We start from the raw sequence: 25,143 nt of genomic DNA, 5'->3' as shown, positions 1-25,143 counted from the left end.
TGTGCACAATCAGACCATCACGGATGCACACACTAAACAACCCCATCGCCCTGTGGCCGACCATTTCAACTCTCCCTCCCACTGCCCCAGGGACATGCACGCCCTGGGCCACCTCCATTGCCAAATGCAAGCCACCCAACACCTGGAGGAAGAATACCTCATCTTCCACCTCAAGATCCTTCAATCACTTGACATCGACATTGACTTCATTGGTTTCCAAATGTCCCTTTCCCCCACCCACCTCATCCCAGATCCACTCTCTAACTCGGCACCTCCCTCTTGAGCTGTCCATCTTCCTTCCTACCTATCCACTCCACACACTCCACTCACCCGATCACAAACTTCACCCACCTATCACCTTCCCAGCTACCACCCCCCCAACCCCCCCTTTATCTCTCAGCTCCCTTCCACACACCCCCCCAACATTCCTGATAAAGGGCTTATGCTCAAAGCATCGACTTTCCTGCTCCTCGGATGCTGCGCTTTTCCAGCACAACACTTTTCGACTCGGACTCTCCAGCATCTGCTGTCCTCACTTTCTCTGATTTTCAGATATGCCTGCGATCCCCCACCCAAAGTACATCCTGTGGTCTTGCTGTCCTCAATGCTTCGTCTAGGTGTTGTTCAACATGGGGGGAGTACCGATTTATCAGAGGAGGAGGATGGTTCATGGTAATCCTTGTCCATGTTTAACCTAAAGCCAAGAGACCTCATGAGGTCTGGAGTCGACGATGAGGACTCTCAGAGCAACTCCCTCCCACTGTGCCATGTCGACCCCTCCCCCTCCCCCTCCCCCCCCCTCCTCCCCCCACCCCCCATTGATTAAATGACCACGTAAGTATAGAGGGTAAGAAAGTGGCACTGAGAGGGAAGAGCTGTGTGACTGCTGTCAATAAACCCCACTCAAAGGAAACAGAGCCTGGAGACAGGACCCAACACAGTCAGCTCCTGCAATAGTCACTCCCCCCACCATCAATACACTGTGACAGCTGAAAGTCCTTCTATAAGAACTAACTGACCCAGGCTTCTTACAGAGCACCTTCCAAACCAGCAACTTCAACAGCAGTAGCTACATGGGAACACCACGCTCTGCCCACTCTCCTCAGAGCCACTCACTATCCAGACGTGGAAATATATTGCTATTCCCTCAGTGTCGCTGGGTCACAATCCAGGAACTAAAGGATTGCACTGGCTGATGGGAGCAGCTCACCATCACCTTCTCAAGAGCAAGGCCCGAGCTCCTCGTGCAAGGCCCCAGCTCCTTGCTGGATCTCTCCAATTATTCCCAGTCTCATACTGCATGGCTGGATCACTCCTTACACCTGAAATACGTATCCACTTTGTTCCCTGGTCAGTTAGTTAATATCTGTCCCCTGGTTAGCCCCTGCAGTGGATTCAACATTTTTGAATTTTCAGAAGGCATTGAGAGAGGATTGTGCAACTAAGTTAACTTGGTTTATGCCCGTCCATAGCTATACCCCTCAGAGACTCTGTCATCCTCACTACTGGCCTTTGCACCTAATTTAGGTCATCCACCAACTTTCCTCATTCCAGACTATAAATAACTGCGGCCCCAGCACTGATTCCTGAGGCACTCCACTAGTTTCATGTTACCATCCTGAAAATGCCCCCATTATAGGAAAAGACTTTGCCTATTTACCCTATTACATGTCCCTCATCATTTTGTAAACCTCTATAAGGTCACCCCTCAGCCTCCGATGCTCCAGGGAAAACAGCCACAGCCTGTTCAGCTTCTCCCTGTAGCTCAAATCCTCCAACCCTGGCAACACCCTTGTAAATCTTTTCTGAACCATTTCAAGTTTCACAACATCTTTCTGATAGGAAGGAGACCAGAATTACACACAATATTCCAACAGTGACCTAACCAATGTCCTGTACAGCCGCAACATGACCTCCCAACTCCTGTACTCAATACTCTGACCAATAAAGGAAAGCATACCAAACGCTTTCTTCACTATCCTATCTACCTGCGACTCCACTTTCAAGGAGCTATGAACCTGCACTCCAAGGTCTTTGTTCAGCAACACTCCCTAGGACCTTACCATTAAGTGTATAAGTCCTGCTAAGATTTGTTTTCCCAAAATGTAGCACCTCGCATTTATCGGAATTAAACTCCATCTGCCATTTCTCAGCCCATTGGCCCATCTGGTCCAGATCCTGTTGTAATCTGAGGTAACCCTCTTTGCTGTCCACTACACCTCCAATTTTGGTGTCATCTGCAAACTTACTCACTGTACCTCTTATGCTCGCATCCAAATCATTTATGTAAATGACAAAACGTAGAGGGCCCAGCACCGATCCTTGTGGCACTCCACTGGTCACAGGCTTCCAGTCTGAAAAACAACCCTCCACCACCACCATGTCTTCTACCTTTGAGCCAGTTCTGTATCCAAATGGCTAGTTCTCCCTGAATTCTGTGAGACCTAAGCTTGCTAACCAGTCTCCCATTGTCAAACGCCTTACTGAAGTCCATACAGATCACATCTACCACTCTGCCCTCATCAATCCTCTTTGTTACTTCTTCAAAAATCTCAATCAAGTTTGTGAGACACGATTTCCCACACACAAAGCCATGTTGACTATCCCTAATCAGTCCTTGCCTTTCCAAATACATGTACATCCTGTCTCTCAGGATTCTCTCCAACAACTTGCCCACCACGGAGGTCAGGCTCACTGGTCTATAGTTCCCTGGCTTCTCCTTACCACCCTTCTTAAACGGTGGCCAACCTCCAGTCTTCCTGCACCTCACCTGTGACTATCGATGTTACAAATATCTCAGCAAGAGGCCCAGCAATCACTTCCCTAGCTTCGCACAGAGTTCTCGGGTACACCTGATCAGGTCCTGGGGATTTATTCACCTTTACGCATTTCAAGACATCCAGCACTTCCTCCTCTGTAATATGGATATTTTTCAAGATGTCACCATCTATTCCCCTACATTCTATATCTTCCATATCCTTTTCCACAGTAAACATGATGCGAAATACTTATTAAATATGTTGTAGTCTGCAACAGCCCTCCACACTACCTATAACATCACTGACATGTGTGTCATCGGCAAACTTACTAACAGACCCTTCCACATCTTCATCTAAGTCATTTATGAAAACAACAAAGAGCAGAGGCCCAAAAGCAAATCCCTGCAGGACACCACCGATCACTGAAATCCAGGTGGAATTCTTTCCAATACTACCACTCGCTGTCTTCTTTCAGCCAGCCAATTATAGACAGCCAAATTTCCCAATCCTTTGGGACTTTGCCAGAATCTAAAGAATCCTGGAAGATTACGAACACTGCATCCACAATGTCTGTGGCTACTTCCTTTTAATATCCTGGGATGCAAGCCATGTGCTGAGAGACCTCTCAGATCTTGATGAGGAATTTGCAAGGTTAATGGAAACAAGGCTGGGATATGGGACTACTTTTTCAAGGATTCACCGAAAAGGGCAGACTGGCCTTTCACTGCATGATAGTTGGTAGGGTCCTGAAAGCTAATTTGTTTGTAAAGAGATGTTGCAACTTGTGCAACATGACAGATTGCATGGATATAAGTTAGCTCGCTGAGCTGGAAGGTTTGTTTTCAGCCGTTTTGTCACCATGACGAGGTAATATCATCAGCAAGAGTCACTGGTGGTATGTCCGCCTCTCTATCTATAGGGCTTGGTTTCTTAAGGGGGTGATATCATTTCCATTTTTTTTCCCCAAGGGAAGGAGATAGGATCTAAGTTAATGTGTTTATTGGAGTTCTGGTTAGAATGCCAAGCCTGTAGGATTCCTCGTGTGCGTCTTTGTTTCACCTGTCTACTGCCTTCAAACCAGCATCTACAGAAAAACAAACACAGACCAAATACTTAACTTCAGGAGCAATCATCCCAACACCCACTAATGCAGCTGTATCAAGACATTACTTCAATAAGCTACATAACAGCAGCACCTAAGAACGTCAAACAACAGAAAAATACCTTAACAACGTTTTTAAGAAAAACAGGTACCTGATAAACACAATCTACAATTCCTCAGAAACAAACCGAAACAAGCAGACACAACCCAACCAATAACTACAGCCACATTACCGTACATCAAAGACATCTCAGAAATGACTTCCAGGCTACTCCGACCCCTTGGCATCATGGTAACCCACAAACCCACCCACACACTTAAACAGTGACTTATAAACCTAAAGGATCCATTAGATCCCACCAGCAAAACTAACATCATTTACAAGATACCTTGCAAGAACTGTAATAAAACACTACATCAGACAAACTAGCAGGAAACCTGCCATCAGGATACACGAACTAGCCACCAAACGTCCCGACTCACTCTCGCTAGTTCCCACACGTATAGACAAAGGAGGAGACCACTTTGACCGGGACAACACACACATCCCTAGGACGGGTGAAACAAAGACACACACGAGAATTCCTACAGGCCTGGCATTCTATCCAGAACTCCATCAATAAACACATCGATGCAGACCCCATCTACCTTCCCTAGAAGAGAAGAACTGGAAATGACATCACCTACCGGAAGAAACCAAACCCTATAAACAGAGAGGTAGGACATAGCACCAGCGCCTCACTGATGATGTTACCTAGTCATGGTGACGAAACGTCTGAAAACAAGCCTTCCAGCTCAGCGAGCTAACTTACATACCATCAATCTGAACTACAAATCTTCTCAAAAATTGCTATGACAGATTGTGGTCTGTTCCCCCAGAGTCCCCCTGTTCTTGTGCCATCTTTAACTGTACATGTTCTGGGGAACTCGGATCAGTCGATGGGTACAGTTCTGTGATTAGACAGGGCAGCTGGAGCTGGGGACAGAGGGGGACAGGGAAATACAATGGGAGGACAATTGAGAACTTACTTCAATACTGGGGGCTGTGTTTCAGTCTGGGCTTCATGTGAAGCCATTGACCAGTGAGATGGACACAGCAGGCTGGGAGAGACAGTAAACCTGTTGATCGCGGTCACATCATCATTCCACTGTCTCTTCCTGCTCTGCTGGCTCACGTTGACAAAGGAACTGGCCAAGTGGAAGGCAGGTCTGGGTCCAGTTTGTGTCCTCACATTCTGCTCCGGTGCCTGAGGAGTGAGAATTCAGAAAGAGTGACAGGTGAATGTACACTGGCCAAACCAGCTGCCTCCCTCAGAGAGCCCGGGAAGAGCCTGGAGACACTACCTTAGGAACACAGTAACATGAACCACAGACAAACAAAGTGAGGGCTAGCCCCAGCTCCCAGGTTTGCAGTCTTCAGGAGAGCTCCACATTCTCAAAGTGGGATACTCTGTCGCCACCCAACTCCCAAGATAGAAACGATGAGTCCATAACCCAGACAGATTCCTCTGAGCAGTCAGGTATACAGTCAGAGGGTCAGCGCTGAGGGGGCGCCGCACTGTCGGAGGGTCAGCGCTGAGGGGGGCGCCACACTGTCGGAGGGTCAGTGTTGAGGGAGTGCCGCACTGTCAGAGGGTCAGTCCTGAGGAAGCGCCGCACTGTCGGAGGGTCAGTGCTGAAGGAGTGTCCCACTGTCAGAGGGTCAGCGCTGAGGGGGCGCCGCACTGTCGGAGGGTCAGCGCTGAGGGGGGCGCCACACTGTCGGAGGGTCAGTGTTGAGGGAGTGCCGCACTGTCAGAGGGTCAGTCCTGAGGAAGCGCCGCACTGTCGGAGGGTAGTGCTGAAGGAGTGTCCCACTGTCAGAGGGTCAGCGCTGAGGGGGCGCCGCACTGTCGGAGGGTCAGCGCTGAGGAGGGCGCCACACTGTCGGAGGGTCAGCACTGAGGGGGCGCCGCACTGTCGGAGGGTCAGCACTGAGGGGGCGCCACACTGTCGGAGGGTCAGCGCTGAGGGGGCGCCACACTGTCGGAGGGTCAGCGCTGAGGGGGCGCCACACTGTCAGAGGGTCAGCGCTGAGGGGGCGCCACACTGTCAGAGGGTCAGCGCTGAGTGAGATATTTTACAGATTAAAGCTCCCTCCTCACTTTCTGCATTAATGTCTCTATCCTAAGTTTCTATCGTTTCCCCCATCCCTACAGAACTGTAGCTCTCTCTCAGTATGACCTTCTGACCAGTCCTGCAGCCTCAGGTGCCCAGAGGAATCGGGTATTACCTCCATCTCCGTCCCCTGGAAGGTCACTCCGACAGAGTGCAGCCGCTCCACACCATGATGCAGCTCCAGCTTCCTGAACTCAGTGGATCCTCCGGTCTGACTGCAAACAGCATCCATCCACTCCCCAAACCCGGGGGCTGTTTGTTGCTCATCGAGAATCACAAGCACATCCCATCTGCTGCGTTCTGGGGTGGGGGGGGGAAGGTGGCACAGGCATAGAGTCATAGAGACGTACAGCACGGAAACAGACCCTTCAGTCCAACCCGTCCATGCCGACCAGATATCCCAACGCAATCTAGTCCTACCTGCCAGCACCCGGCCCATATCCTTCCAAACCCTATTTATATACCCATCCAAATGCCTCTTAAATGTTGCAATTGTACCAGCCTCCACCACATCCTCTGGCAGCTAATTCCATACACGTACCATCCTCTGCGTGAAAAAGTTGTCCCTTAGGTCTCTTTTATATCTTTCCCCTCTCACCCTGAACCTATGCCCTCTAGTTCTGGACTCCCCCACCCCAAGGAAAAGACTTTGTCTATTTATCCTATCCATGCCTCTCATGAACCTTGATAAGGTCACCCCTCAGCCTCTGACGCTCCAGGGAAAACAGTCCCAGCCTGTTCAGCCTCTCCCTATAGCTCAGATCCTCCAACCCTGGCAACATCCTTGTGAATCTTTTCCGAAACCTTTCAAATTGAGGGTGGCACAGTAGTTCAGTGGTTAGCACTGCTGCCGCATAGCGCCAGGGACCCAGGTTCAATTCTATCCTCGGGCAATTGTCTGTGTGGAGTTTGCACATTTTGCCTGTGTCTGGGTGGGTTTCCTCTGGGTGCTCTGGTTTCCTCCCACAGTACAAAGATGTGCAGGTTAGGGTGGATTGGCCATGCTAAATTGCCCGTAGTGTTCAGGGGTGTGCAGGTTAGGTGTAATAGTCAGGGGTAAATATAGAGTAATGGTTAGGGGGATGGGTCTGGGTGGGTTACTCTTCAGAGGGTCAGTGTGGACTTGGGCTGAAAGGCCTGTTTCCACACTGTAAGGATTGTAACTCTAATTCTTTAACATTTCCTACAGCAGAGAGATCAGAGCTGAATGTAGTATTCTAATAACGGCCTAACCAATATCCTGTACAGATGCAATATGACCTCAATGTACTGACTAATAAAGGGAAAGACACCAAAGACCTTCATCACCATCCTGTCTACCAGTTCAACCCAGCAGAGAACCTGATGGGAAGGCAGGAATCCCCCACTCCCAACCCTGCGGAGCACCCATCATTTCCCCTGGAGCCGCTAACCCTGAGGGTCCCCCACACTCCCGAGGACCCCTTAATCACAACCCCCAGCCTGCCACCCATGCCTTCTCAACCAGCCATCACACCCCAGCAGCCAGACCCCCTCCTGAACCACCTCCACTCCCCCGATCCAACTCCAAGAGCACCCCCCCCCCCCCCCCCCCCCCCACTCCTCCCCAACAGGACGCTCCCACAACCCCCAATCACTCGGCCCCTCCCACCTTGCCCCGCCATCACTGGCAGACCCAATCTCTAACCCTAGCCCCACCACTTGGTCTCCCCCACCCCCCCATACCCAGTGAAGGGCCTGTTAAATCAGATGACTGACCTTCACTGACCCCTGACCTCGGTTGCCCAGGATACAGGATGAAGAAGTGCATGGCAGGGCAGTAATCACAGGCCACTAATGACTGGAATCGCATCGCTATCTGCTTCGAGAACCCAGACACTGGAGAGATGGAGAGAAACACACACACACACTCACAGCAACACAACACCCCTCCCATCAGCACCCCCACCCACACACCCCTAACCCTTACCCCACCCCAGGGGTCTCAACCCCACCCCAAGGGGGGGAGCCCACACTCACCTCCAGCCACATCATCTCATTGGCCCCACTTAACCAATCCTCAACTCGAAACCCCAGCCCCTCACTGACCTGGACAGCTGGGGTCGGGGGGAGGGGGAAGAAGAGAGGGAGTCGGGGGGGAGAGGGAGTCGCAGGGAGGTCGGGGCTCAGGGGAATAGAGAGGGGGCGGGAGGAATTGGGGAGAGGGGGGAGTCGGGGAGAGAGGGAGGGGTCATGGGGGGGTCAGGGGGAGTCGGGGGGGGGTTCGGGTCGGGGGAGAGAGAGGGGATCATGGGTGGAGGTCGGGCAGAGAGTGGGGGTCGGGGAGGGGGAGAGAGAGAGAGAGAGAATGGAGGGGTTGTGGAGGGGGGGTCGTGGGGAGGTTGGGGAGTCAGAGGGAGAGGGGGATTCAGGGGGGATAAAGAAGGAGTGGGAGAGAGAGGGGAGTCGGGGGGAGAGAGGGGGGGCAGGGGAGGGGTCGGGGGAATGTCGGGGAGAAGGGAGGGTGAGGTCAGGGAGAGTGAAGTCAGGGAGAGGTGGGTTGGGGGGAGAGGGGGGAGCGGTGGGTGGGGAGGGTTGGTGGGGGGAGGGGTGGGGGGAGGAGAGGAACACAGACACAGAGTTCATAGAATAAACATTGCTCTCCCCTTTCCCTCTCCAACTGGCTCTCCACTCCTACCCTGTTACACCCATCCTTGTTCCCCACTCTTACTCCTCCCTGTTACTCCCCTCTCTCCCACCTGTCACGCTCCCCCAGCCCCTCTCTTTCTCCCCCCCATCACCCGCCCCCACAGTTGAACACCCGTTGAGCCGTTCCGCTCGGACACTGACCTTCAAAGCTGAGAAAGACTGCATTCAAAGAGATCTGAAAAGGAGGAGAACACAGTCAAGGTGAAGCAGGTGCTGACATTGAAACTCCTGCTAACTGACTGTAGCTCCAACCTTCAACCCCATAATCCCCTCCAGACTGATCTCAAACCTCTGTCACCTTGGTCTCGGCTCCATTCACTGCAACTGGATCCTCAGCTTTCTGACCCACAGACCACAATCAGTGAAGACAGACAACAGGACCTACCCCACAATAATCCTCAGCATTGGAGCCCCCTAAGGATGCATCCTCAGCCCCCTACCATACTCCCTGTACACCCACAACTGTGTAACCTAATTCCAAACAAACACCACCTCCACGTTCACTGATGACATCACCACGGTAGGACGGATATCTAATGACGATGAGTCAGAATACAGAAAGGAGATCCAGGGCTTGGTGACGGTGCAACGGGAACTACCCGTCTCTCACCGTCGGCAAAACTAAAGAACTGATCATTGACTTCAGGAAGAAAGGAGGAGGACATACCCCCATCTACATCAACGGAGCAGAGGTTGAGAGGGTGGACAGGGTCAAGTCCCTCAGAGTGACGGGAACTGACAACCCGTCCTGGCCTTCCCATGTGGATGTGACGGTGAAGAAGGTACAACAACAACTCTTCCTCCTCGGGCAGCTCAGGAAATTCAGCATGTCCATAACATCTCCAGGTACACCATTGACACCATCCTGTCCCGGTGGGTAACGGCCTGGGACGGTAACTGTAAGAAACTACAGAAGGTGGTGTGCACAGCCCAGCCCATCACAGAAGCCAACCTTCCATCCATGGACTCCATTTACACGGCTCACTGCCGCGGAAAGGCTGCCAACACCATCAAAGACCCATCGCACCCCAGGAATGATCTCCTACACCCTCTTCCATCAGGCAGAAGGTGCAGAAACCTGAACACACACACCAACAGGTTCAGGAACAGCTTCCTCCTGCCCATTATTAGACTGATGAACGGACTCTCTAACTTCAAATAATGCTGATCTTGCCGAGTACACGCCCTGTGTATGATTTACTCTGTCTGAGTGTTTTTTTTCTCACCCTGTGATCGGTGTGTCCCTGTTTACTCTAATCTGCCTGTACTGTTTGTAAACAAAGATTTTCATTGTATCGCAGTACCCGTGACAATAAATCACATCAAACCAGCATCTCACCGGCCCATTGTTCCTGGACCACAGTAACTCTGATAGCACGGAAACAGTGAAAATAACAAGAGACCATTCAGCCCTTTTAGCCTGCTGTACCTTTCAGTATGGTCACGTCCAACTCAGTGTCCAGCTCCTGCTTTCGCCCCTTACCCTTTGATCCCTTTTTAGCCCCAAGAACGACACCTAACTCCTTCCAGAAAACACCTCAGGTTTTCGTTCAGTTCGGTGAACCAGTTGAGGGTGAATCAGTGACTGATCAGGGAGGTCACTCACCTTCCCTGCACTCACATCATGTCCACAAACTATTTGTTCTTATTTGGTTGTGAGCTTTATTGGCTTCTTGAGTACTTATTGCCCATTTCTAATGGCGCTGGAGTAGGGTCAGCACTGGGCAGAATCATCCAGCGCTGAAACTGTCCCCTCAATGAGTCTGTGAAGAGCACCCCACCCAGAGCCCCTGCCCTATCCCTGCAACCCCACATCTACCATGGCCAGCCTGCTGATCCTGCACACTGTGGGGGGAGCGAGGGTCGGGGGTAGCGAGGGGGTTGGCAGGGGGTGAGGTGCGAGAGAGGGAGCAAGGAACAAGAGAGGGCACAGGGAACGGGGGTGGGGGGAAGCAGTTTGCAGGGTGTGGAGATGGCAGGGGTTAGGGTTAATTCCCGTTCTCCGGACAGGTGAAGAGTGAACTGCAGGCACCTTGACTGAGTCGGTTGGGGATGCGATGAATTGACCGATCTTCATCAGCTTCGCTTTTCCGAGGAACACTGGCAGCTCCTGGAGCGACGGGCTCTCCTCTTTGATAAGCTGCGTCGGGCACATGGTGGGACCTGTCTCCTCCTCACCGTCTTCAATCTTGGGCATGGTGAAATCAATGTGGGACCTCTGACACAACACACTCACCCGGGCACAGACACTCACCAGCCCTGCCAAAGGAAAGAATACGTTGCAAACAGCCAATCATTACCCAGAGAACAGAACCACACCCCGAGCAGGATACCTCGAGGTTGTCAGGGCAAAGGGAGAGACAATAAACTGGAAACAACTCACTCATTTAGTGCTTTTCACTAGTTGGGACATCTCAAAGTCTCATGGACAAGGAGGAGCTGAGAGAGGGTACACCACAGGAGACAGGAGAGAAACAAAACAATGACAGCTCAGGTTCTGAAGAAGTTATACCAGATTGAAAGCGTTAACTCGGTTTCTCTTGCCACTGATACTGCCTGGCCTGCTGGGTTTCTCCAGCATTTTCTGATTACTTCAAATTACCAGCCCAGTATTCTGCTCCTGTTTGAGAGTTCAAGGCTATGGGCAGAGGGGCTTGGGCTGTATTCAAATTACAGCAGCCTCGCCACAAAACAAGACAATGATGTATAGAGACAAAATCAGAAATGGCTGGAAAAGCTCAGCAGGTCTGGCAGCATCTGTGAGGTGAAATCAGAGTTAACGTTTCAGGTCGGATGACCCTTCCCCTAGAGTGAAATAAAAGCTGGAGATAGGAGGAGAGACCAGAGTTTGTAATACACCACAGAACAGAGCTAACTATAGGAAGGAGAGAGAGAGAGGACTGAAAACAAATTTGAGAGTAAATCTTTTACAAACCGTGGAAGGTTAAATGAGGAGACCTGACTAAGGACCCGGTGAAAGTCCCTGCCTGCTACAGAAGCCTGAACACATGCACACCAGCCGGTTTCAAAACAGTTCCTACCTGACTGTTGTTAGGATACTGAATGGACTCACAAACTCTTAACATTCTCCTGTATATGTGTTTGGTTTTTGCCGCTGTTTACCTATTATTTACTATCTATGCGACTTAACTCTGGGATCTGCCTGTATTGCTCGCAAGACAAAGCTTTTCACTGTGTCTCGGTACATGTGACAATAAATTCAATTCACAAAACTAACAGGTTGTGATCTACCAGCCTCCCTGGGGAGGACAGAAATCCTGCAAATGTAAAGGAAGAGGAATAGTGACACCAGACAGGATTAAAACAAAACCTACCAAGACTAGCACTGCTCCCAGTGGGATACAAACAAACAGAAGAAATCAGGATAATGCAGAGGTTGGGAAGACCAGGACACAGGGACTGAATATAAACAATCACAAAGAAAGCTGAGTGGGAACTCAGGAAATCCCTTTCCTGAGGCAGGAGTGGCATTCCCTGCTCCAACTCATTGAAAAGAAAGCAGGACAGAAACACAGGAGGAAGGAACAGAGATATTAGGTGGATGAGGGGGAGGCACAAGAAGTAGAGGGGCTAATGAGGGGAGGGGGATGGTGAATGGAGGGGACGTGGTGAGGGAAGGAGGTGGTGAGGGGTATGGAGGGAGTGTGGGAAGGGGTTGAGGGGAGTAGGGGCGGTGAGGGGGGTGGGGTGTCCATGAGGGGAGGGGATGGGCGGTGTAGAGGGGAGTGGGGGCAGTGAGGGAATGATCAAGTGGAGCAGAAATGCTAGCACAGAGTAGATGGGCTGTAGGCCTTGTTCCTGTGATTCATTTCGAAATTCCAGGGTGACTGAGTGCAGGGAAATAACTGCTGACCTTGCCAGTGATGTCCTCATACAACTCCTTATGGAGTTCAATGCAGCTAAATGTGAGGTGATTCACTTTGGGAAGAATAACAGGAAGGCAGAGTATTGGGTCAACGGAAAGATTCTTGGTAGTGTGGATGTGCAGATGGATCTTGGAGTCCATGTACATAGATCCCTGAAAGTTGCCACCCAGGTGGATAGTGCTGTTAAGAAGGCATATGGTGTGTTAGGTTTCATTCGTAGAGGGATTGAGTTCTGGAGCCGCAATATCAGGCTACAACTATACAAAACACAAGTGCGGCCATACTTGGAATATTGTGTACAGTTCTGGTCGCCCCATATTTCGGGAAGGATGTGGAAGCATTGGAAGAGGAGATTTACCAGGATGTTGCCTGGTCTGGAGGGAAGGTCTTATGAGGAAAGGCTGAGAGACTTGGGTCTGTTCTCAATAGAAAGAAGGCAGAGGAGAGGGGATTTGATAGAGACATACAAGATGGTCAGAGGATTAGATAGGGTAGACAGCGAGAGTCTTTTCCCTAGGATGATGACATCATCGTGTACGAGAGGGCATAACTACAAATTGAGGGGTGACAGATTTAAGACAGATGTCAGAGGCAGATTCGTTACGCAGAGTGTGGTAAGGGTGTGGAATGCCCTACCTGCTAATGCATTTAATTCAGCCACATTAGGGAGATTTAAACAATCCTTAGATAAGCACATGGATGATTTTGGGATAGTGTAGGGGGACGAGCTGAGAATAGTTCACAGGTCGGCGCAACATCGAGAGCAGAAGGGTCTGTTCTGTGCTGTACTGTTCTATGTTCTATACATGAATTTAAAGGAAACAACAACTTACTGGGGATTATTTCATCGATTATCCTCACCGGTTTCAGCATGGGCTCAAACTGCACACATAGCTCCGTGTGGATCTCTTCCAGAATGTGCTTCAGCCCAGAGTAGATGGCATCCTTGAAGCAAGACCAGAGGACAACCTCCATTAGAGTTCAGTATAGTGCTGTACTAGCAAATATTACCACAGTGTGGCAGTGTTCATCAGCAATCCATTCAAACATTTCTGATTAATCATTGGAATTAAGTTACCGGTGAGGAGCACAATTGGCTTTAAAAGGCATGGTGGAAAAGAGGGGCGGACAAGGGAGAGGGAACATGCTACAGCTGTACAAAGCCAAGGGTGGAGCAGACCTGGGCAACAGTGTGCAGTTCTGAGCCTCAGTTATCTGGTGTTAGTCCTGGTCTTGGGAGGGAGTGTGGGGGTCCTGGCTATGGGAGGGAGTGTGGGGGTCCTGGCTATGGGAGGGAGTGTGGGGGTCCTGGCTATGGGAGGGAGTGTGGGGGTCCTGGCTATGGGAGGGAGTGTGGGGGTCCTGACCATGGGAGGGAGTGTGGGGGTCCTGGTCTTGGGAGGGGGGTGTGAGGGTCCTGGCTATGGGAGGGAGTGTGGGGGTCCTGGCTATGGGAGGGAGTGTGGGGGTCCTGGCTATGGGAGGGAGTGTGGGGGTCCTGGCTATGGGAGGGAGTGTGGGGGTCCTGGCCATGGGAGGGAGTGTGGGGGTCCTGGCTATGGGAGGGAGTGTGGGGGTCCTGGCTATGGGTGGGGTGTGGGGGTCCTGGCTATGGGAGGGGGTGTGGGGGTCCTGGTCTTGGGAGGGGGGTGTGAGGGTCCTGGCTATGGGTGGGGTGTGGGGGTCCTGGCTATGGGAGGGAGTGTGGGGGTCCTGGCCATGGGAGGGAGTGTGGGGGTCCTGGCCATGGGAGGGAGTGTGGGGGTCCTGACCATGGGAGGGAGTGTGGGGGTCCTGGTCTTGGGAGGGGGGTGTGGGGAGTGGAGAAGGGGAGTCGCTGGGATTCACCAAAATGATTGCTGTGCCCAGAAATAACAAGGAGGGGTTAAAGCAACACAGACTGTAAACCTGAGAAACTGGGTGAGGCTATCACAATATTAACTCAAGCAGAAGGGTCAATAAGAGGAGAAAAAAAAAATTGCACTGTTGGGACATCCTTAAAAATTAGAGTCATGTCTTTCAGGAATGAAATGGCTCTACAAATAGAGGCAGAACGTAAAAAATCTGTCCTGAAAATCAGAACGGCTGAAATAAATTGTCTGTTTTCAATCTGAGAATCACTGATTATAGTTCCCCAAAGGATCTGGGACAAAGGTCAGTTGATGGAGTTCATTCACAGACCAGACTCAATGGGCCGAATGGCCTCTTCCTGTTTCTATGAAGCCCTGGCTCCCTAGGGGCCCCACCATGACCCCATTCCGGGGATCGCCCTTCCCCCTGACCCCCTCCCTGGGATCACCCTTCCCTCTGATCCCTGCGTTCCCTCCTGGGGCATCCCCTCCTCCCTGGTAAACCCCTTCACCCCAACCCCCCTCCTCGGGTCACCCTCCCCAGTGGACTCCCTCCTCAGGGCATCCCCTCCTCCCTGGTGACCCCCTTCCCAGGTCCCCCTTCCCCTGACCTGTAGCAGGCGGAGCTCACTGGTGAGTTTTTGGGAGGCAAAACTGAAGATGTGGTCTCTGTGCTTCTGGACATACTGCTCCATGTGGGATTTCATCCGGGTGAAGGATCCAGATCCAGTCTCGGACTGACACGCTGGAGAGAGACAGGAGTTACAAAGGCACACTGTGTAAACCTCTCCCCCACCTCACCCAACTCCCAGCAAATATCAGAACTAGACAGCGCGGCGCTCCCCTCAGCGCTGACCCGGCGACAGCGCGGCGCTCCCCTCAGCGCTGACCCGGCGACAGCGCGGCGCTCCCCTCAGCGCTGACCCGGCGACAGCGCGGCGCTCCCCTCAGCGCTGACCCGGCGACAGCGCGGCGCTCCCCTCAGCGCTGACCCGGCGACAGCGCGGCGCTCCCCTCAGCGCTGACCCGGCGACAGCGCGGCGCTCCCCTCAGCGCTGACCCGGCGACAGCGCGGCGCTCCCCTCAGCGCTGACCCGGCGACAGCGCGGCGCTCCCCTCAGCGCTGACCCGGCGACAGCGCGGCGCTCCCCTCAGCGCTGACCCGGCGACAGCGCGGCGCTCCCCTCAGCGCTGACCCGGCGACAGCGCGGCGCTCCCCTCAGCGCTGACCCGGCGACAGCGCGGCGCTCCCCTCAGCGCTGACCCTGCGACAGCGCGGCGCTCCCCTCAGCGCTGACCCTGCGACAGCGCGGCGCTCCCCTCAGCGCTGACCCTGCGACAGCGCGGCGCTCCCCTCAGCGCTGACCCTGCGACAGTTTGTTGCCTTACCTTGGTAGGCAGGGATCATTTCTTCCTGAACACTTGGTGTCAATATCCTGGTGATACCTCGCTGACGTGTAGTGATGTCCATCATTAGCATCAAGATAAAGTTCTGCAACTATGAGGGAGAGAGTGAGTGTATGAGAGAGGGAGAGTGAGTACAGGCAAGTGTGTGTGGGAGTGTGTGAATGAGTGAGTATGAAAATGATGAGGGAATGCAAGAGGGTGCGTGTTAGGACAGGAGGGAAAAAGAAAGAGAGAGAGAAAAAGTGGGAGAGAGATTATCCTGATGACCATCAGGAGCACCCTGGGCTTGTATGCTTCCATGTTTGGAAATCTGGTTTGTCAGAACATAAATCATGTTGCTATGTTGGTGATCATATTGTCTGAGACACTGATACAGTGCTGATACTGTGAAAATTGGGTCCACTGCACAATGACCTTCAGCCCATATTCCATGCTAGCTCTTTCAAAGCACTTTACTGAATACCTCCTTCTCACCACTTCCCCACAGCTTTTCATGTCTTACCCTCTTCAGATAATTATGCAACACGTCCAGAGTGCTTTATTTGAAGGTGTGCACTCCAGATTAGATTAGATTACTTACAGTGTGGAAACAGGCCCTTCGGCCCAACAAGTCCACACCGACCCGCCGAAGCGCAACCCACCCATACCCCTACATTTACCCCTTTACCTAACACTACGGACAATTTAGCGTGGCCAATTCACCTGACCCGCACATCTTTGGACTGTGGGAGGAAACCGGAGCACCAGGAGGATTTTCGTTTATTAAATCTCCAAGCTGGAGAGTTTTTAAAGAGAAATGTGTAAATTGTCAGATTGATCAGGATGAAGTGAAGTTTCCTCACCAGCTGCCGTAGACCCAGTCTAGCAGCTCCGACCTTAAAGACCTGATCAGTAATGCTGCTGCCGCCGAGCCACTCTTGGTGGTGGGACATTGAAATCCCCCAGCCAGAGTACATCCTGTGCTCTTGTCACTCTCAGTGCTTCAGCCAAGTGCTCTTTAATGTGGAGGAGTACTGACCCACCAGCTGAAAGGAGCACAGTAAGTGGTAATCATTAGGTGGTTTCCTTGCCCATGTTTGACCTTAAGCCATGGGACTTTGTGGGGTCCGGGTTCAATGTTAAGGCAACTCCCTTCTGACTGTGTCCCACTATGCCACCACCCCTGCTGGGTCTGTGGTACCAGTGGGACATTTCCACGGATGACGCTGACAGTTTTGGGATGTTGTAATGCATTATTTTGACACTAGCTCCCGGATGTTAGTAAGGAGGACTGTGCAGGCTCAGAGGGCAGTGTCTGCCATTGACATTTCTGGTACCGAGATCAACAGTAGGTAATCCGACTGGTTTCATGCCCTGATCTTGAAGCTAATTTCCAAACTCCAACAACACTAATAATACATTGTTCACATGAACATGCATGACAAGCGTGGCGGCACGGTGGCTCAGTGGTTAGCACTGCTGCCTCACAGCACCAGGGTCTCAGGTTCGATTCCAGCCTCGGGTGACTGTCTGTGTGGAGTTTGTAGATGCTCCTAGTGTCTGTGTGGGTTTGCTCCGGTTTCCTCCCACAGACCAGAAGACAGGCCATTCTAAATTGCCCAAAGTTAGGTGCATTAGTCAGAGGGAAGTGGGTCTGGGTGGGTTACTCTTCACAGGGTCAGTGTGGACTTATTGGGCCGAAGGGCCTGTTTCCACAATGTAGGGGATCTAATCTAATAAAAGAATAATTCTGGTAAAACAGAGCAGTACAGCCTGGGAACAGAGCCTTCAGCCCACCATGTCTGTGTCAACCACAACGTTTGAGGGATTATGATTCAACAGAGTGCCAAAGAGAGTTGAGGGTCAATCACATGGCTGTGGGTCTAGAGCCCCATGTAGGCCAGACCAGGTAAGGATGGTCGATTTCCTTCCCTAAAGGATAGTGGTGAATCAGATGGGGTTTTGACAACAGTTGTCAGCATTCCAGTTTTAATTCCAGACTTTTACTGAATTCAAACCCACCACCTGTCGTGGTGAGATTCAAACCCAGCTCTCCATAGTAGAAGATCACAATGGATGGGGGGATGGGGGGATGGGGAGGAGAATGCTGGCTAGTGAACTCTGATTTGTAGAGGAGAGAACGGACCAGGTGATGATGAGTAACAGTTAGCAGAGTTTAAATATTAAACCAGACAGTTTGACTGATTGGCTGGAGGCAGGAGGGAGGAGAGTGAGTGCTCCTCTCTGTGCGCAGTTGTGAGGGTGGAGCCGATTGCGGGCATTACTCTGCACTGACCTTGGCTTCCACGGCAGGGATGTGCTGGCTCAGGATGTAATCCACAGGCTGGGTGTCCCCCTCAATCTGTCGCAGTCGCTCCTTCAGGTCACTGAAGAAACATTGGAGGTTCTCCTGTACGGCCGCCTTGAACTTGTGCAGATGATGCAACAGCGACTTGCTGCGGAGGACGGACTCGCTGTGTACCCGGGAAAACCAAGCCAGCACCAGTCAGACAGGCACCCCTCACCAACCATCCTCCCATCCCTCCTTTCCCCTCCACTACCAGCATTCTTTCCCCCACTCTGTCCCGGTTCTAAACCCTGTCTTGTCTCCATGAGCTGCCTCCCTCCAGCCCTGCAACATCTGGAGGACAGTAGGAGCCTATAGAAATCCAGCCAGTTCCCTCACTCCACCAGATCATAGCTGAACTTTCACCTCATCTCTCTGCACTATTCCGACATCCTTGATGTCTTCAACATGCAGCACTTTCAATGAGATTAACTCAGACTCACTATTTTCCACTATCCTTACTTCTCAAGAGTTTCCACAAATCAGGCTGAAATATTCACAATCCTTTGCAGCAAAGTATTCAATAGATTGGAAAGAGGAGAATTCCAGAGGGTGAGGTGACTGACAGACCTTGACATCAAGGCCACATTCGACCCAGTGTGGCATCAAAGGAGCCCGAGCAAAACTGGAATCAATGGGAAACTGCGGCAAGTCTCTCCACTGGTTGGAGTTGTACCCGGAATACAAGATGATGGTTGTGGTTGTTGGAGGTCAGTCATCTCAGCTCCAGGGCATCTCTGCAGGAGTTCCTCAGAGGTGCAACCATCTTCAATGACGTTTCCCTCCACCATAAGGTCAGAAGTGGGGATGTTCACTGATGGTGGCACAATGTTCAGCACCATTCACGACACCTCACGTACTGAAGTAGTCCATGTTCAAATGCAACAAGATCTGGACAACATCCAGGCTTAGGCTGACAAGTGGCACCACACAAACACCAAGCTATAACCATCACCAATAACAAACAACCTAACCACCACCCTTTGACATTCAATAATGTCACCGTCACTGAACCCTGCACTGTCAACACCTTAGGGGTTATCAATGACCAGAAACTCAACTGGACTCACCATTTAAATACTGCGGCCACAAGAGCAGGGCAGAGGCTGGGTTTCATGTGGTGAGTAACTCACTTCCTGACACCCCAAAGCCTGTCCACCAGCTACAAGCCACAAGCAAGGAGTGTGATGGAATACTCCCCACTTGCCTGGATGGGTGCAGGCCCCAACAATACTCAAGCAGCTTAACACCGTCCAGGACAAAGCAGCCACCAGATTGGTAACACATCCACAGTAACCCACTCCCTCCACCACTGGCGCTCAGTAGCAGCAGTGTGCGCTATCTACAAGAAACACTGCAGAAATTCACAACAACTTCCAAACCCACAACTACTACCATCTAGAAGGAAAAAGGAAGCATTTACATGGGAACATTCCCCCCTCCATCCACTCACCATCCTGACTTGGAAACACATCACCGCTCCTTCACTGTCGCTGGGTCAAAATCCTGGAATTCCCTCCCTCAGGGACATTGTGGGTCAACCCACAGCACATGGACTGCAGCGGTTCAAGAAGGCAGCTCACCCCCACCTTCTCAAGGGGGCAACTAGGGACGCGCAATAAATGCTGGGTCCAGCCAGCGACACTCATAGCCCAGGAGTGAATAGAAGGCCTCTGATCATAGGACAGCGTGTCACCCTAGGTGCTAGTCTAATGAATATTGCTGCATTCCCAAGATCATAAAATGCATGAGCAGAATTAGGCCATTCGGCCCATCGAGGCTGCTGTGCCATTCGACCATGGCGGATTTGCTCCTCACCCCCATTTTCCTGTCTTCTCTCCATATCCCTGCAACGCATTAAAAATCCTTAAATTAACTCACTGTCCCAGCATCCACCACACTCTGGGGTAGCTTTGCTACAATTAAGTATAACTTCCTTGGGGACAGAAACCACAGCAATACACAGTACTCCAGGTGACACCAGTGCCCACAAAGAATTACAGGATCTCCATTCCAATTCCTTTGTAATAAAAACTCAAGTGAAATCAGAAAACACACCCTCCCACTCTACGTGCACTTTCAAAATCAAAATCCTCATGGACACCATTCCCATCAGAACATTTCTCTTGCTCGTGAATTTAAAAAAAAAAATTTGCCTTTTCTATTTCTCCTTCCAAAGCAATAACTTTACTTGGCTCTCTCTCTTCCAACTCTGCACCCCCCCACCCCACAGCCCAGGATTCAGCTGGGTTACCTGAACACCTCGTCCCAGACTTCCAGCAGAAGGGTGAGCATTGGGTGGGTCAGCTCCTCATTGAAGTCAACAGGTCCGCAGGCGGGTGAAGTAAAGCTCCCATTCCGCTCACAGGCCGCTCTGTAGGTTGGATACGGGTACCCACTGGGGGGCTACTCACCATACAGCAGAGATAGAGAAGAGAAAAAAAATCACTTCTGGGAAAGCAACAGGTCACTCATTGCACCCAGGGCCAGGGCTACAGGGAGGAACACACAGCATTGGGGACCATGGCTACAGGGGAGTACACCACATGGGGGCGCAGGGCTACAGGGGATCACACAGCAAGGGGGACCAGGACTACAGGGGAGAACACACTGCATGGGGGACCAGGGCTACAGGGGAGAACACACTGCATGGGGGACCAGGGCTACAGGGGGAACACATCGCATGGGGGACCAGGGCTACAGGGCCGAACACACCACATGGGAGACCAAGGCTACAGGGGGAACACACTGCATGGAGGACTGGAGCTACGGGGGCACACACCGCATGGGGGACCAGGGCTAGGGGACAGAACACACTGCATGGGGGACTGGGGGTATGAGGAGAACACATCGCATGGGGGACCAGGGCTACAGGGGGAACACACTGCATTGGGGAGCAGGGCTACAGGGGAACACACTGCATGGAGGACCAGGGCTACAGGGCAGGACACACTGCATGGGGTCCAGGGCTACAGGGGAACACACTGCATGGGGGACCAGGGCTACAGGGGAACACACTGCATGGGGGACTGGGGCTACAGGGCAGAACACACCGCATGGGGGACCAGGGCTAGAAGGGAATACACCGCATGATGACCGGTGCTACAGGGGAGAACACACTGCATGGGCGACCAGGGCGAGGGGGGAGCACACCGCATGGGGAACCAGGGATATAGTGGAACACACCGCATGGGGAACCAGGGCTAAAGGGCAGAACACACTGCATGGGGGACCAGAGCAACAGGGGAACGCATTGCATGGGGGATCAGGGCTACAGGGGGAACACTGCATGGGGGACCAGGGCGACAGGGGGAACACTGCATGGGGGACCAGGGCGACAGGGGGAACACACTGCATGGGGGACCAGGGCTACAGGGGGAACACACTGCATGGGGGACCAGGGCTACAGGGGAACACACAGCATGGGGGAATGGGGTTACAGGGGAACACTCCGCTTGGGGACCAAGGTTACAGGGGGAACACACCGCAAGGGGGGACTAGGGCAACAGGGCCAAACACACCGCATTGGAGACCAAGGCTACAGGGGAACACACCGCATGGGGGAACCTGGGCTAGAGGACAGAACACACTGCATCGGGGACCGGAGGTATGGGGAGAACACATCGCATGGGGGACCAGGGCTACAGGGGAACACACTGCATGGGGGACCAAAGCAACAGGGGAACGCATTGCATGCAGGACCAGGGCTAGAGGGGAACAGACGGCAGGGTGGACCAGGGGTACCGGGGGTACACCGCATGGGGGACCAGGGCTACAGGGGAACACACAGCATGGGGGACCAGAGCTACAGGGGGGAACACATTGCATGGGGGACCGGGGCTACAGGGGGAACACACTGCATAGGGGACCGGGGCTACAGGGGGAACACACTGCATGGGGACCTGGGCTACAGGGGGAACACACTGCATGGGGGACCAGGGCTACAGGGGGAACACACTGCATGGGGGACCAGGGCTACAGGGGGAACAGGGCTACAAGCAAACACTGGGCCAGAGGTGACGGTACTGCCAGCTCTCAGTTGCACTGGAGGCCACTTGCCCATCGTGCCTGTGCCTGCTTTTGAAAGAGATACCCAATTTGTTACACCACCTCTCCCGCTCCATAGTCACATGACACTGACAACCTTTTCTTTCAAGTACTTAACCAATCTCCTTTCGATAAAGAGCTCTGAAGAGAGCACGGGGCAGAGAGATGATTTGGGTTTAATACAGGGCTGTAGAGAGAGAGCAGGGAAGTAGGATGAATTAGAACATACAACAGTACAGCACAGTACAGTACAGTACATGCCGTTAGGCCCATGATGCTGTGCCGAGCATTTATCTTAATCTAAGATGAACCTAACCTAATTCAGGGATTGATTTAAACAGGGCTGTGGGACCAGGTTGTGATACACACCCAAAGACACAATGACCTGTTGGGGAAAGATGGCGTCAGCAGTCATCACCAGCAGTTAACAGATTCTGACAAATGACTCCATAAAAACGCCCAAAACTTACCCGCAATCCCCACTTGTGCACACTGTGCTCACAACGCGTCACAGCCAAACTCTTCCCCAGCTTCAGTTGCGCTGTGATCAGGGAGAACGAACTTCCCACTTGCCGGTTACAGTCCTCGGCAATATTCTGGAACAATTCTTTCACGTGGAACAGACATTCTCTCACTGTCCCTCGCACCTGAGCCTGATAAGAGGCATCCTGAGGAGAGACACTACAGATTGTACATCACTGTGCAACACAGAATGGAGATAGCCCCCAGAGGGAGGTTGAAGCCAAATACTGGTTACTTCAGGTCAGGAGGATGAGAAATGGAAATATGGACACAGGAACCATTGCCCTTTGGGGAGTTGCTGATTGTGATACACCAGGGAAAAAGGCAGACACCAGCAATGAGACACCACACTGGTGTCAGACCAGATCTAAAAATCTTCAACATGACTTACCAGTTATCTTTGAATAAGAACTTATGCAAAATGAAGACTCCTTTCATATGCTACACCTTACAACAGATCAGTGATTATCTTTTCATATCCCACGTAATACCGTCAACCACGCATTATGCCCTGTGTTTCTTTAAAAAAATTAATTTTGACATGTTTAATAATATACTAACAAAAAACATGGGGTGACTTGTTTGAAACATGTCAGCTCCTGAGAGATTTAATAGGATGGTCGTGGACAGAAACATGTCCAATTGTTGAAAAAAAAAGAGATGCCATTTATAAATAAAGGGCTTACCCACTTAAAACAGCACCGAGGGATTTCTTTATCCCTCCCAGAACTTTTCCTCTTTGAAACTCTTCCTCAAAAGGTGATGGAAGTAGATTCTGAATATTTTTAAGACAGAGGTGGATAGATTCTTGATGAGCAAGGGGGTGAAAGGTTATTCGTGGCAGGCAGGAATCAGGTCAGATATGACATTATTAAAAGATAAGATAAATCTTCAGCCAGAAGTGCCAAGTGGATGATCCATCTCAGCCCCCTCCAGTGGTCCCTAGCTTCACTCCACGTGATATCAAGAAATGGGGTGAAGACACTGGATCCTGCAAAGGCAATGGGCCCTGACAACATTCTAGCAACAGAACTGAAGACATGTGTTCCAGAACTTGCCGCTCCCCTAGCCAAGCTCTTCCAGTACAGTTACATACTGGCATCCACCCGAAAATAGGTAAAATTGCCCAGGTATGTCCTGTACATAAAAAGCAAAACAAATCCAACCCGGCCAATTACTGCCCCATCAGTCTCCTCTCGGTCCTCAGTAAAAAGTGATGGACGGTGTCAGTAACAGAGCTACCAAGCAGCACCTTCTCAGCAACAACTTGCTCAGTGACGCCCAGTTTGGGTTCCCCCAGGGCCACTCAGCTCCTGACCTCATTCCAGCCTTGGTTCAAACATGGACAAAAGAGCTGGATTCCAGAGGGGAGGGGAGGGGGACAGACCCTGACATCAGGGCTACATTCAACCAAGCATCAAGGAGCTGTAGTAAAACGGGAATCCAGAGGCAAACTCTGTTTAGTCATTTCTCGCACAAAGGGACATGGTTGTCATTGTTGTAGTTCAGTCATCTCAGTCTCATCAACACTCAGCATCACCTCTCTTTTTATAATCAATAAAACGTAACATCCCAGAAGTTTTCCTGATTACTTGCTGCACCTGCGGACTAACCGGTGATTCATGCTTTTGGACATCCTGATCCCTCTGTATCCTCTCACCGTTTAAATCATATGCTTTTTAAAATATTCTTTCTGCTAACATAAACAACTTCACACTTTCACACAACGTTTGCCAGATCTTCACCCACTCATTTAACCTTTTTATATCCCTTTGCGGACTCCCAATTTCCTTTTTACAACTCATTTTCTGACCTAGCTTCGCGTCATCAGCAAGTTTATCTCCCAAACTTTAACCCCTTCACCCAAACCAGGTCTGGAAATTGAAAAGAGAGGAGGTCCCTTTATTTTCTAGTCAACCTGTTCAGGGGTGGGAACAGCTGGGACTTGAACCAAGGCCTCCTGTCTCAGACACTGCCACTGCACCACAAAAATCCCCTTGTCCAATCCATGAAGCGCCAGCTCGGAATATTTTCCATCTAATCTTGTTTCAAGTAGGAAGCAGTAGTGCCAAGGACAAGCCTTGGTCTTTCTTGGGTCTATACCTTCACCTCACTTTTCCATTGCTCATTAGATTCAATTTCATGGATTATCAGGGGGAAACCACCTCCTGACTCTTTACGCCCATTCTCCTCAAAAACAACTCAAACCTTCTGCCCAAAAGGAAATCAGAATTTCCAATCTTCATTTTGAATCAACTGCTGCCAATGTCCAATTGTATTGAAGCCAGCCAATGGAATGGAGACTGAGACACCATTTTTCTTAAGAATGACTTGTATTAAATATTCAGTTTTAGGCATTTTTCAACCTCTTCAGAGATGTTATGACATACCTCTGGGGTAGGTGGTCCAGAGTTAGGGA

General features: G+C 51.4%; 1 protein-coding gene across 3 annotated transcripts in view; it reads right to left on the bottom strand.

Annotated features, from left to right (window-relative positions):
* LOC132815894 (uncharacterized) overlaps positions 1-25,143 on the bottom strand; it is a 102,122-nt gene that overhangs the window by 35,935 nt on the left and 41,044 nt on the right. For all 3 annotated transcript variants that reach the window (XR_009644718.1, XM_060825248.1, XM_060825249.1), the window contains exons 13-23: positions 22,673-22,870; positions 20,410-20,561; positions 18,105-18,282; positions 15,812-15,920; positions 15,034-15,167; positions 13,406-13,517; positions 10,718-10,944; positions 8,827-8,860; positions 7,756-7,875; positions 6,134-6,318; positions 4,891-5,108 (exon numbers count right to left, since the gene is read on the bottom strand). Coding sequence is in view for 2 of the 3 variants with exons in the window: in XM_060825248.1 (XP_060681231.1) it covers positions 4,891-5,108; positions 6,134-6,318; positions 7,756-7,875; positions 8,827-8,860; positions 10,718-10,944; positions 13,406-13,517; positions 15,034-15,167; positions 15,812-15,920; positions 18,105-18,282; positions 20,410-20,561; positions 22,673-22,870 (1,667 nt within the window). In the remaining variant the exon portion in view is untranslated. The remainder of the gene's footprint in view (positions 1-4,890; positions 5,109-6,133; positions 6,319-7,755; positions 7,876-8,826; positions 8,861-10,717; positions 10,945-13,405; positions 13,518-15,033; positions 15,168-15,811; positions 15,921-18,104; positions 18,283-20,409; positions 20,562-22,672; positions 22,871-25,143) is intronic.

The sequence above is a fragment of the Hemiscyllium ocellatum genome, chromosome 5, assembly GCF_020745735.1.
Source record: "Hemiscyllium ocellatum isolate sHemOce1 chromosome 5, sHemOce1.pat.X.cur, whole genome shotgun sequence".
NCBI classification, from domain to species: Eukaryota; Metazoa; Chordata; class Chondrichthyes; order Orectolobiformes; family Hemiscylliidae; genus Hemiscyllium; species Hemiscyllium ocellatum.
Note: the sequence above shows the minus strand (reverse complement) of the source record. Positions and strands in the feature narration are given on the sequence as shown.